This window comes from Monodon monoceros, unplaced genomic scaffold, assembly GCF_005190385.1.
Source record: "Monodon monoceros isolate NGI ecotype Baffin Bay Population unplaced genomic scaffold, NGI_Narwhal_1 Super_Scaffold_9, whole genome shotgun sequence".
Classification (NCBI taxonomy): Eukaryota; Metazoa; Chordata; class Mammalia; order Artiodactyla; family Monodontidae; genus Monodon; species Monodon monoceros.
Genome location: NW_021703786.1, coordinates 30156162 through 30173204, shown reverse-complemented (window position 1 = coordinate 30173204; position 17043 = coordinate 30156162). Strand labels below are relative to the sequence as shown.

General features: G+C 50.4%; 1 protein-coding gene and 1 pseudogene across 2 annotated transcripts in view; both read left to right on the top strand.

Moving 5' to 3' along the window:
• The window catches only part of SAP30BP (SAP30 binding protein), a 34698-nt gene that overhangs the window by 5319 nt on the left and 12336 nt on the right, over positions 1-17043 (top strand). The window contains exon 4 of the mRNA XM_029213390.1: positions 15952-15994. Within this exon, the coding sequence (XP_029069223.1) occupies positions 15952-15994 (43 nt within the window). The remainder of the gene's footprint in view (positions 1-15951; positions 15995-17043) is intronic.
• Positions 1185-1943, top strand: LOC114889799 (annotated as a pseudogene). The gene has a single exon (XR_003792111.1). The product of XR_003792111.1 is annotated as a deoxycytidylate deaminase pseudogene (transcript).

Here is a 17043-nt window from a genome sequence, read left to right as displayed (position 1 = left end):
CCCCCCCCCCACCCCGTCCCCCCAGTGTTGGGTACCGTGTGCTGGACATTAATACAAATGTGCCTGTTGAGGAAGCATTCTTTGGGGGACAAACTTTTTTTTTTTTTTTCAAAGAAAAAGATTAATTCCATTACTCTGGGCCTGGGGAATAGGGACCAAGTTTTGTGTCTAAAAACTGCTTTAAAACCAGCTGAGGCCTTTAAGGTGTCCTAGTGGAATTTAGGAGAACTATCCCCAATTATAAGGTAAAGCAGGGGTATATCCAAAAATATAGCACGAGCTGTTGCGAATTTGAGCTGATTTTGTGATTGGCCAGAACTGTGCCAACCACTGAAATAAACCCACGAAGAGCTGTGGATGATGCAGTAAGAAATTTTACCGAGAAGGAACGTTTAGGCACCAGCATGCAGGAGGAAAAAGAAATGTTGTCCTACAAGCCACAAATGCCAGCTCCTTTCTGTGCCTAGTGAGGAATGCAGGCTTCAGAACCTGGCCAGGCATTACTAGCAGGAGGGTAGACCCGTGGCCTGCATCAAGGACCGTCCAGCTCTGCTTGGGCTCACAGAAAAAAAATGGTCAGTAGTGTTAGTGTCCATCTTCTGTCTTAGTGTTTGGGGTATTCGGGCCTTGGAGCCTGTGCATAAAATAAGCCTTGGGGGTCGCCAAGTGTCAGGGCTTCAGTTGTAGACGGAAAGGAGGATTTGTGGGACCTGGAGCCTTTATGTGTACAGCTGCCAGCCTTCGCCTGAAGCTGAAGCCTCCTGGGGAAGTTGGCTGGAGAGCAGGGTGCATGCCCTTAACTGTCACCCCTTCTGGAATACAGCAAATCCCCTGGGAATGACATTCCTGTATGAGAGAGGAAGAACGGCCAAGAAAGAGAGGGGGTAGGATGGGGAAGTTGGTTAGTGTCGTTTTGTGTTCAGCCTCCCACTTCTTGGTCCCACGTGGAGGTTGACTGATGTGCGTTACTGTATTTCATTCAGTCGTTTGAATTTCCAATCTGTGAAATGAAAAGTCCTCAAGGAACAATTTCTGTTCCTGTTAGGGAGCCCTCAGAAATGAGAACACAAAGTCCAGCCCTCTTTCCTTCCTGGGCGGGACGGCGGCGGCAGCGGGGACAGGCACCGGCCTGCAGGTCGCGGGCCGGGAGTGGAGGGGCAGCCGGGGCAGCAGGCGGCCGCGGGGACGCCCCCTCCCGGCCCAACGTGCTGCTGGGGAAGCGGCGTGGGGCCGGCGGCGCTTGGTCAACCTCGCGGGGCGCGCGGTGGCCTCCGGGGCATCCGAGAGGAGCTGCCACGTGGGCGGCGGGGCCTCGTGGACCCAGCATGAGCGAATTTCCCTGTAAAAAACATGATGACTATTTGGAATGGCCTGAGTATTTCATGGCAGTGGCCTTCTTATCGGCACAGAGGAGCAAAGGTCCAAATTCCCAGGTGGGAGCCTGCATCGTGAATGCAGAAAACAAGATTGTGGGCATTGGGTCCAATGGAATGCCAAATGGATGCAGTGATGACCTCTTGCCTTGGAGGAGGACAGCGGAGAGTATACTGGATACCAAATACCCTTAGGTGTGCCACGCCGAGCTGAATGCCATTATGAACAAAAACTCAGCCGACGTGAAAGGCTGTACCATGTATGTCGCCTTGTTCCCGTGTAATGAATGTGCTAAGCTCATCATCCAGGCAGGGATAAAAGAAGTTATTTTCGTGTCTGATAAATACCACGACAGCAATGAGACCATAGCCGCGAGGCTCATGTTTGAAATGGCCAGGGTTTCCTTCAGGAAATTCACACCAAAGTGCAGCCAGATTGTCATTGACTTTGATTCAATTAACAGCAGACCAGGTCAGAAGCTCCAGTGACTTACATCTCATTAAATCTCCAGAAGATTGGATTATCCTCTTCTAAGAAGCTGCCAATGCCTTTCATCTTAAAGTTACACATAACTTTTTTTTTTTTTTTTTTTTGCGGTACCCGGGCCTCTCACTGTTGTGGCCTCTCCCGTTGTGGAGCACAGGCTCCAGATGCACAGGCTCAGCGGCCATGGCTCACGGGCCCAGCCGCTCCGCGGCATGTGGGATCTTCCCAGACTGGGGCACGAACCCGCGTCCCCTGCATCGGCAGGCAGACTCTCAACCACTGCGCCACTAGGGAAGCCCAAGAGGAGAGTATTTTGATAGCCCTTCAAGTACTTGTGGATGTTTGATGCTTCATCATAACTCAACAGGTGGTAGTTTCCTAAAGGTTAGTTGCAACGAAAATGTGAATCAATGAACTTTTTGGACTCTGCTTCACTTAAATGCATGGGTCTCTCGCACTTTAAATGGCTCTTTTGCCCGTACATGATATTACATCATCAGACACTAGTGATTTGGACAATGTTGGTTCACCGAGTTATGCAGGTCTCCTAAATGTTAACACATTTTGTTCTGTAGTATCCAAAAAAAATCTTATTTGTTAGTGACATTTCTGATCTCATCAAACAAGCCATTAAGTTTCAGAAAGTTGTCATGCTCACAGTGGGAAGTATGTATTTTCCCAGATTCTAATTTTTGCTTGAGGACTTGAATTTTATCGTTGCCAGTAAATACCATGAGAGTTTTCCCTGAAGTTGCGGGCTTTGTTGTTAAGAAAATGCCTGCCAGCTACGTAAGTCTGAATAACCATAGTTTGTCAGTTATTCTTTCAAGTAAAAGTGATATTCCATGAAGAAAGCAGCTAGTTCAGCTTGCAGCTCAGTCACACAAAATATTAAAATGTACTCAGTGATCAAGGTGAATCATTTTTACTGCTTCATCAAGGATATTCTTAAGTGAAATTTGCTTTTTTTAAACCGAGAGTATGACTACTGCTAAATTTGGTGCCGCTGCTTTGATTTATTCTAAAGGGCCAAGAAGTTTACCCATTGTTGCCCCTGTAAATGTAACACAGCGAAAGGGCAAATAATGTCTTAGCATTACACAAATAGTTTTGACCTTGCAGACCCCCCAGGGGTCCACAGATCAACTTCAAGAACTACTGTTCTTCAAAAACAAAACTCTTGGGTTGGTAATATTAATTAACTATTTGATAGCTGCTTTCATTGCCCTGTACCTGTCCATTGAGCTGTTAGCCTTATGGGGTCTTGAGCCGTATTGGAGGCAGTAGAGCGTCTGGAGGACACCAAGACCGCATAATCAAATCTGCCTCGTTTGTTTTGTGACGATTCACTGGGTAAATGTAATGAATACTTAGCTTACTGGTGTCTGGCCCGTCTGCTTTCAGTAGCGTTAGTTGCGACCAGTGCCCCCTCAGCACGCTTCCCAGGCTGGTCGTACATTGTCACTGGGTCTGTTGTGGGGTATTGGATTCTGCATTTTAAACCGGACTGTGCTCCAAGGAGAGCAGAGGTGAGGAGACTTAAAGCCACGCCACGTGGGGGAAAGTTAAGGAGCTGGGAGTGGGAAGTTCTGTCTGCTGTTTGAAGGTCTGGTGAGGGAAGGGCGGTGGCAGCCCCACGCAGAACTCAAAGCAACGAGGAGATGTTTGCCTTCGCATAACGAAGAGCTGCCCTTCGTCTCTGGCCAGGATTGAGTCGAGGTGCCACAGGAGGTAGTGAACTCTCTGTTTCTGGCCTTTTCAGGAACGGATGTCCTAAAAGAAATGTGAGGGTGGGGTTGGACTAAGACCCCCAGGGTGTTTCTGGGAAAGGACTTGGCATTGTGGATAAGCAAAGTTGAGTATTCTCCAACTGTATCATCTGTTGACTTTAGGAAGTACAAATGTAGAGTACAAAGACTGGAAATTGCCCTTATTTTTATCACTCTGATGTTTGGGGTTACCTATGAGTGCCAAGTCCCATATTTGGGAATTTGAGGAAGAGATGAGAACTCCAGACCCCCTCTGTAGGGAGCCTTTGGTCGTGATCCATCAGCCCGGGGTGGCAGGGATGGGGCCCTCAGGTTGCTGAGTTTGCCCTAAACTAGGGAAAAGGAGCTGGAGGACGTGGCAGTGTCCCACAGGAAACAGTGCTTCAGCACTTCTGTTCCACCATATCTTGTTCTCTGACTTCAACTTCCTGGTCTCTTCAGTAAGCAGCGCGACTCAGATGTTTCAGTTACTCAGCAGAAGGTGGCACTGCTGTCCTAGAAAAAGTCAGACTAGGAGTGGCAGTCGTCTGTCCAGCTCCTTAGCACAGGGCCAGGGGCCCGAAGGCTCAAGTGTTTCCTCCATGTGTTTGCCCTTGGCCTGTGAGCTTCCCTTTTCACCACTCTCCTTTGTCCTTGTTTTACCTCAGTTGCCCTGGAACTTTTCCCCTTGTTTATTTTTTTCCCCACTCCCACAGTTCCCGTGGATAAAGGTATTTCCACTCACTCACTGTCCCTGACACACTCTTCCTTTGCAAACAAACATGGGCACTGATGAGCTGGCACAGGCAAGCTGGAGCAGCCCATTGCCAAGCTGACTGGGAGGCCCGGCTTCCCGGTGCAGGGTGGGATGGCCGGCCCCCTGAGGCGCTGTGGTCCAGGCTTTGACCCAGGGAAAGAATCCTCTCAGCCCAAGGAGCAAACATCTGTCAAAATAAAAGTGTCTCTGGGTCAAAGAGGTGACATCGGGTGGGGACAAAATTGTGCCAGCATTTTTTAAAAGGTGTGTACAACCCCAGCTCAAAGAAAACATTTAAAAAATCCTTCGAGCCCAAAAGTAGTGCAGAAATGTGGCGTTCACAACTCAGAGCCGGTCTAGTGGGTTTGGAGTCAGAAGACCTGGGTTGAGCACTGGCTCAGCTGCCCTCCAGCTGTGGCCAACAGGCACATAACTTAAACTGTGCTCAGCTCAGCTGAAGTCCGGGCCATGATACCCACTGTTCCAGGTGATAGGAGAGAACGTGTAGGAACAAGTTTTTCTCAGCCTAAGATGCAGCTGTGAGCAGTACTCAGCCTTCTCACCCAAACACAGTCTGATTCTACGCCCTCATCCTGGAGGTCAGAAGTTGCCACAGTTTGTCAGTTCACGGCACCCTTGGTATCACAGGAAGTTTTCACAGAACTCCTAGGCCAAAAGAAATGACCTAACAATTCTGTTTATTAAGTAATTTGCTGCCTGCAGTCAGCATCTGTGTCCTCACAATTTAGTAGCCACTTGAAAAAAATAATACATAAATTAGTGTGGTATCTGACAGATGTCAAGTAATGCTGTTTCCCTTGAAATTTTTAAATATCACCGGCACCTTTGTAGGGGGGGCCTGGGGGGCCTTGATGGACAGCTTGGGAACTGCGCTGGTAGATATTCTTAGAGTCCCAGAGCGGTGGGGCTTGGTGAAGTCCTTGCTCAGCGCGGTGAACGGGCCTCTGCCTTCGGTGGCTGCACGTACACACCTGAATTCCCTCAAGAAGGTCGAGCGTCTTCATCGCCATGTGTTGTTAGTTGACTCAGAGTTTAGATGAAGAATTTGCCTCGGGAAGAACTGACTCGGTAATTCCCAAACTTCCTCTCCTCTCCAGCCCTTCCCCACCCCCCTGCCCCGACCCAGCACTATTATTGATCTTTTAAAATGTCAGAATCAAAGATCTGGAGACTGAAAACAGCCCGAGGAGCTTGTTTCAACAACAGGAGTCTGTTGTTGACAACTGATTCTAGGAAGAACTTTCGGGAGCCTGCCAGCCATTCTCTTATTCACCACGAAAGGGGAGAGGCTGCCAGTTTCCGCAGGATCCATGCAGAGCAAAATGTTTTCCTCTTTGGGCTTTGGGTGTGTTTGCTATACCTCCAGGACTCTGGAGTCGGAAAAGGAGATGCCAAGCTTTTCACAGACAAGCAGCATGGGTTCTAGTCATCCTGAAGGCTACTTCAGAGGGCAGATTGTGGGGTGCAGCAGAGGAACCAAGGCCCTTTCCAGCCAGTGGAGATGGGTCGTTGTGTGCCTTTGCTTGGTGAGCTTCTGGGGAACCCTCACTTGAGGAATTTTCTATTGAGAATTATTTTTCAGGATGGGACAGCAAAGGTTATCTTGTTAGAGCTTAAACTTGGACTTTTTCTTAGAGGTCTTTGACATGGAAAGGGTCATATAGCACTTTTCCTAGTGGTTATCTTGTCAGGGTTTTGTTGTTTTTATATTGTGCCTATTTTATTGTCAGCCTATTAGAGAAGCAAGATTGAATATTTAAGAAAAGAAAAAAATCACCTAATTCCATGATCCTAACAGTGCAGCCATTTTCATTCTTCCGTCTTTTTAGGTTTACCTGTATAATAGCATATATATTTTGTATCCAGTTTTGTTCTCATTTGTATTATAAACATCTTCACTGTTGCTATAGTTTGGGTAATTATATAATAGCATGAGACAGATGAAAAAATAACACTTGAAAATTAAGTGGTGGGTTATATCTCAATAAAACTGCTGTAGGGAAATTTTTTGTGTGATTTTCTAAATACCTCCAAATGGGGAATGACGAAGAAAAGATTGAGATTCACCAGCTTTTGTTCTAGCAGTAATACCAATGAGTAGCAGCACACTTCTTCACATCACTTCCCTTAGTTCTTCTCATATATTCAGCTGTAGCTAAAATAAAATCCAAAAATGGTACATTATAGTAGCAAAATGTGAATATGTTTTTGTAACTGTTATCGAATAAAGTGTTATGTAGGCAGTTTCTTTCCAGTGAGATTCCCTGATGGACAGGAAATGTGCCGTGCTCTTTACACAAGTCAAAAGAAAGAACTCATTCTTTAAAATTTGAGTTCTCATTGGAAGTCTGCAGGATTGTTCACCCAGTAAGGGAGGCTGGCTTCGTAGGATTCGGTTTTGGTAGCATATTTTCTGTAAGCCCCCAGGAAATCTCTAGGCTAAGGACGGGGTGGCAGCACCCACTGTGTATATGATTAAGTCCTCAGGACCTTGTCTTCCGTTCAAGTCAACTCAGACATTACTCGCTGGGGCACCATGGATTCTTGAGCTCTTTCCCCTGATCGTTACAGTTAAAAGGTAATAGATCTGGCCGTCTTCCCCTTAAGTCAAGGGTTTAACACCTGCTTTGCCTGTGATCTGCTATGGAGTCATTCCTGGAGAGGAATTTTTACCTCCTTGGTCTTCGATGTTGGCTTCCCCAGTGGTTGAAACAAGGGCTTCGAAGAAACTGTGACTATTCACAGCCTCCTGGTCTCAAGGGAGGAGGTGAGAAGTTGGGAAGTGGTATCTCTAGGCTTTGGAGTCAGGCTGGAGCTTGAATTCCAACGTTGCCATTTATTGGGCAAGAAACTGCTTCATTGTATTTTGCTTCAGTTTGCTCGTCTGTAAAAGGGAAATAATAAAACCTGCTTCATGGGGTTTTTATGAGACTTGAATAACATATGTTAGCTTTTACTGAGTTCTGTTTAGAGTGTGAATATATGCTTGGTCCCTCCATCTTGGTTTTATTTTCCTATCTGCCCCCCATGTTCCGCACCCCCCATACCCCTTGATCCTTTGAGTACTTATTAGAAAAAAAATAAATAAATAAATGACAGCATGACTCACCTAGGACCAGAGAAGGAAATGGCCCTTGACCATTGCTGGCTTGTGAGCCATCCACTCTTTTTTTTTTTTTTTCGAATTTTGAAAGTACTATATATTTATTGTGATTGAGTTATATGTACATTTACAAAGAGATAACCAACCAGATTACAGGCTACAGAATCCTGGCAACAGCCCAGAAAGCCCCTGGGAACAACTGAGCATTCAGTGGAACATCTTCTCGCCTGTGACTGCTAGACAGCCACTCAATTTAGTGCATATGCGTGTGCAAAATTTATGGAAAAAGCTGCACTCAGCCAATATGCAACAGATGAGCCACATCCACTCTTAACTTCTGGCTATTGTAATTAGGCCTTTGAACTGTTGAAAATGCCCAGGCTTATTTAACATTGGCATTTCCTTGCTCTCACCGCAGTGAATAGCCACGTGGCCTTCTTTAGGCCTGGTCTTTAGCAAGGCGGGGGTTGCCCTTGCAGAGTGAGTGACATAGAATTTCCATGCTGGGGAGAACCCACCCACCCCAGGCTGGGGTCTACAAGTCTGTCTGGGTGGTGATCTGAACTGAGCAGCAGACAGAAAGACAGAGACAGGGCGGGGTGTGGAAGTAGCTGTCTTGTCCAGATTGAAAGAAACCCAAGGTAGGTCCTTTGTCTTGCCACCTCCCGAAGAAGGCCTGGCTAATATCTGTAGCTGAACACCGCTGGGAGAAATGTTGTGATTGCTGGAAGTTGTGGTCTCCTGCAAAGAGCAAGAAGGACCATTATTCTCCCTCTAACCCCTACTCTTGGCTGCACCGCAGCTGCCATCAGGGCCTTCTTGACTGTACTCGCTCCCAGTCAACTGAAGCCCCAGAAGCCCCACCCTGCCTCTGTGTGGTTCTCCATCCAAGAAGGAGCTGCTACGTGCCTGGTCCGCCTGCCCATCAGCCGTGCAAGCCCTGACAGACTTCCTTCCCTACGGGACTACATGCCACGGATTACTAACCAAGGCGTGGCTGGGGCCTTCCCCAGTGATGATTTATCTTTTTGAAATTTATGATGCAGAAGGCAAGCTGCCTGTCTTTAGGGATCCAGCACTTCTCACCTTCGTTCTGTGTTTTAATCCATGTCCCTTGAGATGTTACTGTGTGATTTCTGGATTTGACAGGATTTTACTCGTTTGTATTCTTAACATTGGGATACAATTGAAAACTAAATTTTCCCGAAGCAGTGCCTTAAAGATTCTGGCGTTCCCTCTGGCCCTGTAGATAGTTAATCCTCTTCCTACCAGTATGTACGTGAGGACCAGTGTGCATGTCCACACTCCTGGCTTTCTAGCATCTCACTGCTTTTTGCCCTGATGTTAATCTAACATTGCAGCTTGGCAGTTGACCCCCCAGGCAAGATAATGCTTTCGTAATTGGGTGGCGCTGTCGAGGTGTGTCTCAAAAACTTGGCTTTGCCGTCCTCAGCCTCACAAAGCTGTCTTCTTTGTCCTTGTCTGGCTCCAAGCTCTCCAACTCAAAGCATAGAGACACTATTTTTGTGGAAAACCCTTAAGAAGAAAGTGCAGCCTGGCCTCACCACTGAGGACTTGACTCAAATCCTTGACGTGAGGTAACCTCTCTGCCCAGGCACAGCCCACCTGACACGCTGGGCGGGAGAGAGAGAAATGGAATGGCCCTCTCTGAGCATCTTCTACGGCTTTCAAGAAACTCAGGGTCTTCAGGGGTCTTGAATCAAATCTGTGGTTACGCTTGCTATAGTCAGATAATAAAGTCTCCCCTTCAGAAGTGGCTCCAGCCAGAGCTTTGTCTTCACGTGAATTCTGGTTGGTTCCACGTGACAGAGCATCAGCGCCATGCTGAGCCCTGTGGGCATCACTGGAGGCAGGATTTTCAGAGAGAGACTGTTCCTCTCCCTTTCCCCTCCTTTGCTTCAGTCTTCAAGGCCAGCTCTAGAGCTGGCTTAGTTTGTCTTGGCAGATGCCTGTTTAACGCTTTTCCTGTAGAAACCTCTCTGCTTGGGGAGCTGAGCCTTCCCGGCAGTGAGCTGGGAGTGAAGGCGAGTCCACTGCATCCAAAGTGGCCCCACCGACTTCCGCCCATTTTTGTGATAAGTTGAGTGTTTCCATCCCCAGGCAGGCAGCCTGCCGTGGCAGTGGCCTAATCCTGACCAACAGGATACAGCCGAAGGAAATGTGCGGGTGATGGGCTTTCTCCAGGGCTCTCCTGGGTGTGTGGGTAGAACAACCCACACCAGGCATTTGTGCCACGGGTGGGCTGTCCCCCACGCGGCACTGGGTTCGGTGACTTCCACTAAGTCTTGGGTTACTGCCACTCTCGATCCGCGCCCCCAACCGTGTCTGTCAAACGACAGTAATTTTATTCTGGAGCTTGGAGGTATCTCAACAAAAGTTCCAGAGTTGCTGCTTTCTTGGCAACCTGAAGTGACTCACATGTGCCTCAGAAAACCTCGTTTGACCATCAGCTTGAAGCTTTCAGGAGGGCTTCCTAGGCGCACCAGTGGCTTCTGGAGCAGCAGGATTGTCTGCCCACGATTTCATGAGCCTGTTGTGAGAATTAAATGAGATCTTTCACTGAAGTGCTTAGCGTGATACCTAAAATTATCCCCCTAGACTGAATTTTGTTCATTCCACATGCCCAGTATTTGGCCCATTGCCTGGTACATAATAAATGCTTGATAAGTTATTTAAGAACTATACGGTAATTCTTTTTTTGTCTTAAGATTAGGAGCAACAAGGTAGATTTAAGGGTTTTCTTTTGAATTCAGCATTGGTGCCTCCACATGCACACCTTCCTGCTTGTCCCATATCAACCTTTATTGCAGCTCTAGCCCCTTTATTTAGCTCCTCCGCTGGCCTCCCTTTCTTTTCTTTTCTTTCTTTTTTTTTTTTTTTTTTTGCAGTATGCGGGCCTCTCACTGTTGTGGCCTCTCCCGCTGCGGAGCACAGGCTCCGGACGCGCAGGCCTAGCGGCCATGGCACATGGGCCCAGCCGCTCCGCGGCATGTGGGATCTTCCCGGACCAGGGCACGAACCCGTGTCCCCTGCATCGGCAGGCAGACTCCCAACCACTGTGCCACCAGGGAAGACCCTTTTCTTTTTTTTTTTTTTGCGGTACTCGGGCCTCTCACTGTTGTGGTCTCTCCTGTTGCGGAGCACAGGCTCCGGACACGCAGGCTCAGTGGCCATGGCTCACGGGCCCAGCCGCTCCACGGCATGTGGGATCTTCCTGGACCGGGGCACGAACCCGTGTCCCCTGCATCGGCAGGCGGACTCTCAAGCACTGCGCCACGAGGGAAGCCCGACAATGGCCTCCATTTCTTATATCGAGTCCACACATTGAAATTAACTGTGGACTTGAACAGGTTTGGAGTCTGGGGGTTAATGCACTACAGATGATGGTGGCTTTGAAACCCTTAACTGGACTGAAGAAAAACTGACCACTGGGCAGTTAACCGATTAGAAAGGAGAGAGAGAGGGAGAAAGTTTGTGTGTCTGTCTGTCTGTCATCAGTGTTTGAGCACCTGTTGTGGGCAGGGCACTGACTATTGCAAGTGCTGGGAACACAGTGGTAAACAAGACAGTGAGAGCACAGAATAGGGCAGATGTCTTGTTGGCCAGTTGTGGGTGTGGTGGAGGAAAGCTTCCTTGAACCAAGGTCTGAAGTCTGAATGGGGCTTACTAGGCAGGAGTGGGGAGGGGGTGATCCAGGGAGCAGCTTTGCCAGGATCCGGGTGGGGGGAGAGTGCTGAAATGGCCGGCAGGGAGCCCCCGGCGCCTCAGGCCACAGTGAGGGTTCATTTTTAAGTGGGTACCCTGCTCATGAAGTGAGATGTCATTAGGGTGTTATAACTCCTGGGGCAGCCCCAGTTCTGAGAGGACAGAAGATTTGGGAGGCTTTGTTTTGCTAATCTGCCTCCCCAGCTGTCCCCTAGTTTTAAGACGCAGGATTACATCATCCAACAGAAAACATAAGTCTGTAGCATTCTTTCCCCTGGAGCAGGGAGAGGCTACCCTTTGCCCTCTGTTCAGAGTGCTTTCTCTGTGCCTAATGCTCCCAGAACTGGGGAGAAAAGGCGACATTGAGGTTTGGCAGAATCCAGCTGCCGGAAGCTACGTTGCTTTGTCTCAAGTTGGACGCTGGACCTTTGAGTGCACTTGGTGGGGCTGGTTCCAGGAAGGGTTGATGAAGCACTGTTGGCTGTAAATAAACCTCCATTCTCGCCACTAGAAGCTGCTTCTCCTGTGCTGAGTAAATCCTCCCAGCTCACATGGCAGCTTGTCCTGCTTCATGGAGCCATATTGTTTTTCCTTCCTTCCTCTGCTCCAGTCATAGTTTTGCCGGTGGCCGGACTTTTATATTCTCTGCAGGGGGAACGACATTTCAGATTCTGTAATTCCTGAGGACAAGGCCCCTGCCATGGCCGTTAGATTCTTCCACATCTCAGGCACGGTTGATTAAGAAGTCAACGGTGTTGGGTTCAGACCACGGTCCTCCAGGGACGACCCCCAGCCCGCAGCAGCCACTCGTGCCCCGGTCGGTGGGACTGAAGTGAAGCCCAGGGAGGTTGGAGGGGTGCAGACAGTCTGAAGAAGCCTCAGAGCTCTCTTTCCTCCCCTCCCTTTCCCATCTTCTCACTAGGCTTCTTAGGAAGATGTGGATTTTGTTTTGCTTTGTTTTTCCTTGTGTCTTAATTGGACTTGAACTAGAGAGCAGAAACGATTTACCTGGTATTTTCTCCTAGGAACTGCTATGTGAGATGCTCTCCTAGGCAAGAAAAGCGCTCAGCCTGCTGTGTCTGAGGGGCGTGTGCTGTCACGTCCAGGTCTGGCCAGGTCTCTGGGCTGCGGGCTTCATGCCTCCCGGCTGACGCAGACATCCAACCGTCTGGTAAATAGATCTCCAGGCTGAGTTCATTTCTTTGAAGAACTGAATATCCACCTGGAGGCCAGGGAGGGTGGATTCACGCAAGTCAGGACAGGTGTCCTGTGTGCCTTCGGAAACACCGCTTTGGGGGAAGAAAAGGAAGAGTGGGTTCTTGTTGCTTTTTACTTGTATCCGCTTTGCTGCTCCTTTTCTGCCTCTTTAAGGACATGCTGAGACTCTCTATAGCAGGTTTTGTAAAACCAGTTTCTTGAACTGGCAGTTTAATGGTGTGAACCTTCCATCTCCTTAGCTCTGTCCTTTTAAACACTTCATCCGTTGTTTTTTCTGACACCATGGCTGGCTTCCGAGATAACTATCATGGGGTGCATTGTTCATTTTTGTGCCGAATTCCTGGTATCCGAGGCATGACTGTCTCTCTGGGTCTTTGTCTTGAATGTGGGCCCCCCACCTCCTCCCCGCAAGGCTGCTTTCATTGGATGAAACTTGCTTCAATGGACAGTTGAGCATAAATGGTTCTAAAAAGCATCTTTGGGGTATTGGACCCCTGTCTTCCGTGGTCTCACTGGACACCCCGACTCTCCTTCCTTGCTGGGCTTTCGTCAGCATCACTTGAAGTCCTGCACCCAACTCCATTCCAAGAGCATGTGATGCTGTGGCTCAGGCCCTTTGTTGTGGGGCAGAGCCAAGCCCTTCTTCTCGGGGTCAGGGCAGGGGGTGGGGGGGTTAGGCTGCTTTAGGATCCGGAAGTACCGTACCACACCACATGCCCAGGAGCTCAGCAGGCCCACGGCCAGCTTGTTCACGTCAGAGGGCGGAGGAATTCCATTCTAAAGTGTAACGAGGTGTGGCCCCCAGGAGTCACAGAGTCCCATTGTTTGATTCTCCAGGGCCTTAGGAGTCACACGGGTACATGTGACACGAATGGGGGAATCTGAACAGCGACAGATTCCAAAGTCTTTCCAGGAGACCTTTGTGCAGAATTGTATGGCTTCCAGTCTGTGGAGGCTAATTTATACGTTTAGCTTTCAGGAGTCTCTCAAGGCGGGAGAATCTTCTCGCGGTTGGGTCCATGGTCCATCGGTCGATACTTTGCTTGGGGATAGTGTGGAGCTGGATTCCACTGCTGGGAAGGTGGGATGCGACTTCTTTCTGTGGGTGCTGGGTTTGGGATTGAATAAGAGGCCATAGCCCCAGGGGACTTGGGGTGCACTCTGGGCACTACCCGCCGCCTTCTGTCCGTGTGTCTGTGTGTGTGTCTGTGTGTGTGTGTGCGCCCTGTGAGGGCAGAAAACCAGAGACTAGACTAGTTGGCAGATTGAAACCAACTACCCAGTTAATTTTCTTTGTTTTGTGGCGTGTGTAGAAAGATAAACTTGGGGGGAAATGAGGAGCCGAGCCAGAAAAGGAAAGACTGAAAGCAGTGGAGAGAACTTCCTGTTTGTGACTCTGCCCCATCATTTCTTTTTCTCCCAGAGACGTGACTAAACAGACCTCAGCTGAGCCAGGCGAGGGCCTTGAGAGACGCAGGAATCCCCACCTCCCCCTCCCCCCCCCCCCCCCCCTCCCCCTCCCCCTCCCTTCGCTGGGGCACAGGAGAGCCCCAGGGAGCCTCACACCCTTTAATCTCACCGAGGAGCCCCTGGTGTGAACAAGTACTTTCCCCTTTGAAGAGAAGCTGCCTGTTTGGCGACTAACTTCCTGTGCCTCTGGAGCAGATGTGCTGAATTCCCACGTGGATATCTTGCCTCTTTCCTCGCTGCTCTGCATTTTGGCCACGAAAGGGGCTGGGGCAGTGCTTTGGGAAAGAGCTCTAGGGGGCCTTTGAAGAATTAACGGGTCAGTCCTGTACGACCAGCCAAATGGCCCGGGAGGGGAGGAAGGATGTACCCAACTGATGCTTTCCCACAATTAGCACCCAGAAAGCTGTCCCCTAGAGGGAAAATTTAAGGAACTTTTACAGTCCAACGTTTTGTTACTGCCATGCTCTTTAACATTGGTTCCTCCAGAGTCACAGCTACGAAGGGACTGTTGTGGGACCCGTGGAGACCGGCTCTCTGGAGGGCAGCTGATGGATAACCAGCCTGGATTTGGCACGGCAGCCCTCGGGTGCACCTCTGCTTTGCCCACCTGATCGGCAGGGGGCGGGCGGGTGGCTGGAGGAGACGTTTGCTAAGCAACCTGGCCTGGGCATTATGCCCATCCAGGTCGAATGAATAACTGCAGTGTGCCGAAGAATGAGGGGGTTTTGGCCTGTCCCAGAACCAGAAGGGACTTTTTGGAGAAGGGGGCTAAGAACTGCTGCTCTGGTCTTGGCGTGGAGCCCGGGGTGGGAGGGTGGTCTTCCTGCCCCTTCCCTTCTGAGACGTCACCTCAGTGTAACATTGCTTCGTGTCAGCGGAGTGCACAGAGCTCCACGGCCGTTTCCATGTGCCCATCGGGTCCAGAGTTTTTACTGTCTTATCTCCTCCCTCACCAGCCAGAGGCGGGGGTGGCGGGGGGGGGCCGTGAGATCCAACAATCTCATGAGCACAGCTTCTGCCACTGTGATCATTACCGTGTTATGGCACTTGAGACCCCTGACCTAACTGTGTTTGAGGGGCTCGGTTTCCCCAGAAATGGGGAAAACAGGTACGTTCCTGCCATTGTGCATTTGGGGCAGCAGAAGCAAGGAAAGGCCTTCCTGCCCAAGGTGCCCGGGTGTGTGACCACGGCTGGGACGGTGCCTTCTCCAGGCTGATTTGGTTTAGATGAAGCATTTGCTCTGAGCGGTGAAATCCAGAGCAAGTCCAGAGCAGTCCGATGAGAAACCTCTGCTCCTAGGGCTCTGCACGCCGCCAGAACTGAAGGACGTGTGGGAGTGGGTGCTGGGGACTGGGGTTTGCAGGAAGGGTCAGAGAAAGCTTTTCTTTGGCGAGACCGTGAGGCAGCATAAGGAGAGCTGACAGGTGGGCCAGCGAGAGCCAGAGTGAGGCTGCCTCCAAGCCGGGCCTTCCTGGGGCCAGTGCCGTGACTTGTTGAAGGCCCGCTGCCTGCCTGCCCCCGGGTTCCACGAGCTACCCCCTTGCGATAAAGCCTCTCTTTTTTTGCTGAAACTGAGAGTAAGAAAAATCTCTTGGGAGCAGACAGTCTTTTGCGTTTTGGTCTTGCGATTCTCGTGTTATAAAGTAGCCACCTCTTGCTTCCTGGGCACCAGCTGGAGGCGCTGGTGTTCTGGGGCGGCTGGCCGGGCCCGGGGAGAGCAGCGAGCAGGGTCCATCCAGATGGGCAGCTGTCGCATGGCTGGTGTTTGCTCTCCTCAGCGTTAGGGGTACTGGTCACTGCTGGAGGCCGTGGAGGAGAGACTGAAGCAGGTGTGTGGAGCATCCCAGCTGCTCTGATGAAGGAAGAAGGGGTATTCGGAGGTTCAGGGGTCCCAGGATCCCCCAAAGTGTCCGCTCACTCTCGGGGCTCTTTACGGTGCTTTCACCTTTTCTCCTTCCTTAAAAGTCCTGAGTGGTGTCAGTGAGGAGAGTGACTGTGGGTCAGCAGGCCCGGGCTTACTCCTTGTGTTTCTGTTTTTCTTTTGCAGGATAACCCAGAAGTAGAAAAGCGAGATCCCCAGGAATTAGTTGGTGAGTATCCTGGTGCGGGGGGCGGGGAGCCTCACGCAGAGCCAACCGGCTTCCAGCCACGCAGGTGGCTTCTCTCTGCTTCGGCCAAGGCAGCTGCTCTGCTGCTCTCACAGGGCCTTTGGCATTTTCTAAGACGTCTGGGTAAGACGCCCAGGGAACAATTCTTCTTTGACAGATTCACGGAGCGTTTCACTGGGCTCTGGTCGGTTGCCAGTGTTGTCAGGAGGGATTCAGGGCCCCCGTCAGCTGGGAGCTCGTTCCCCTTGTGCCCTGCGTCCGTCCTCCGGCCTTGTCCCCCCACAGCCCCCTCCGCTGGCATATTCACGGGCTCAAGGAGCAAACATGTGGCCTCTGCTGGCACCCTGCTCTGTCCCCAGGAGGGAACAGGCCTCACAGCCCTGGGGTCTGGGGCCCTTTGTGGGACTGGCCAGAGCAGTTACATTTCTGGAAAATGACACACGTGTCATCCCAGTTCTGTGTTAACCTCAGCCTCTTAATCCTTTTAGGAAGCCTCTCAGCCCCTTCAGTTTGGCGGCGGACTTTGTGAGGGGCTCTCCCAGGGCCTGGCCCGGCCTCACGGCGAGGGGATTGGCCCTCCCTCTCTGTGGCGACTGTGCCCGCCTCTCTCCACCTGCTCCACTTGTCTTCACAAAGCAGGTTCCTGCTTCTCAGGCGGCCTGCAGAGCCTGCTCCTCTGCTTCCAGATGGAGCCTTTGAGACATGCTTACTCTGCCCTGGGAAGCCCTGGACTCCGCCTGGAAATGCTGCTTCCTGCAGCCCCTCCAACCTGACCTTTCTCCGGATAGGATCCCTTCACCGGTGATGGGAGATAGGGACCCATTCTGGTTTTCCAGACTGAAAGAACTGAAAATTGTTCATTATATTTGTCTTCTGAGGAAGGATTGGGTAGCAGCATGACCACACTGAGCAGCCCAAGTGCTCAGTGGGATCCTGCCTTTATCTCCGAGTTTTCTGATGAGTGGGGTATGAGTCTTTCCTACCCTATAAAAACCCAAATTTTTCTAAAACCTTAGAGTTTGCTCTTGGAA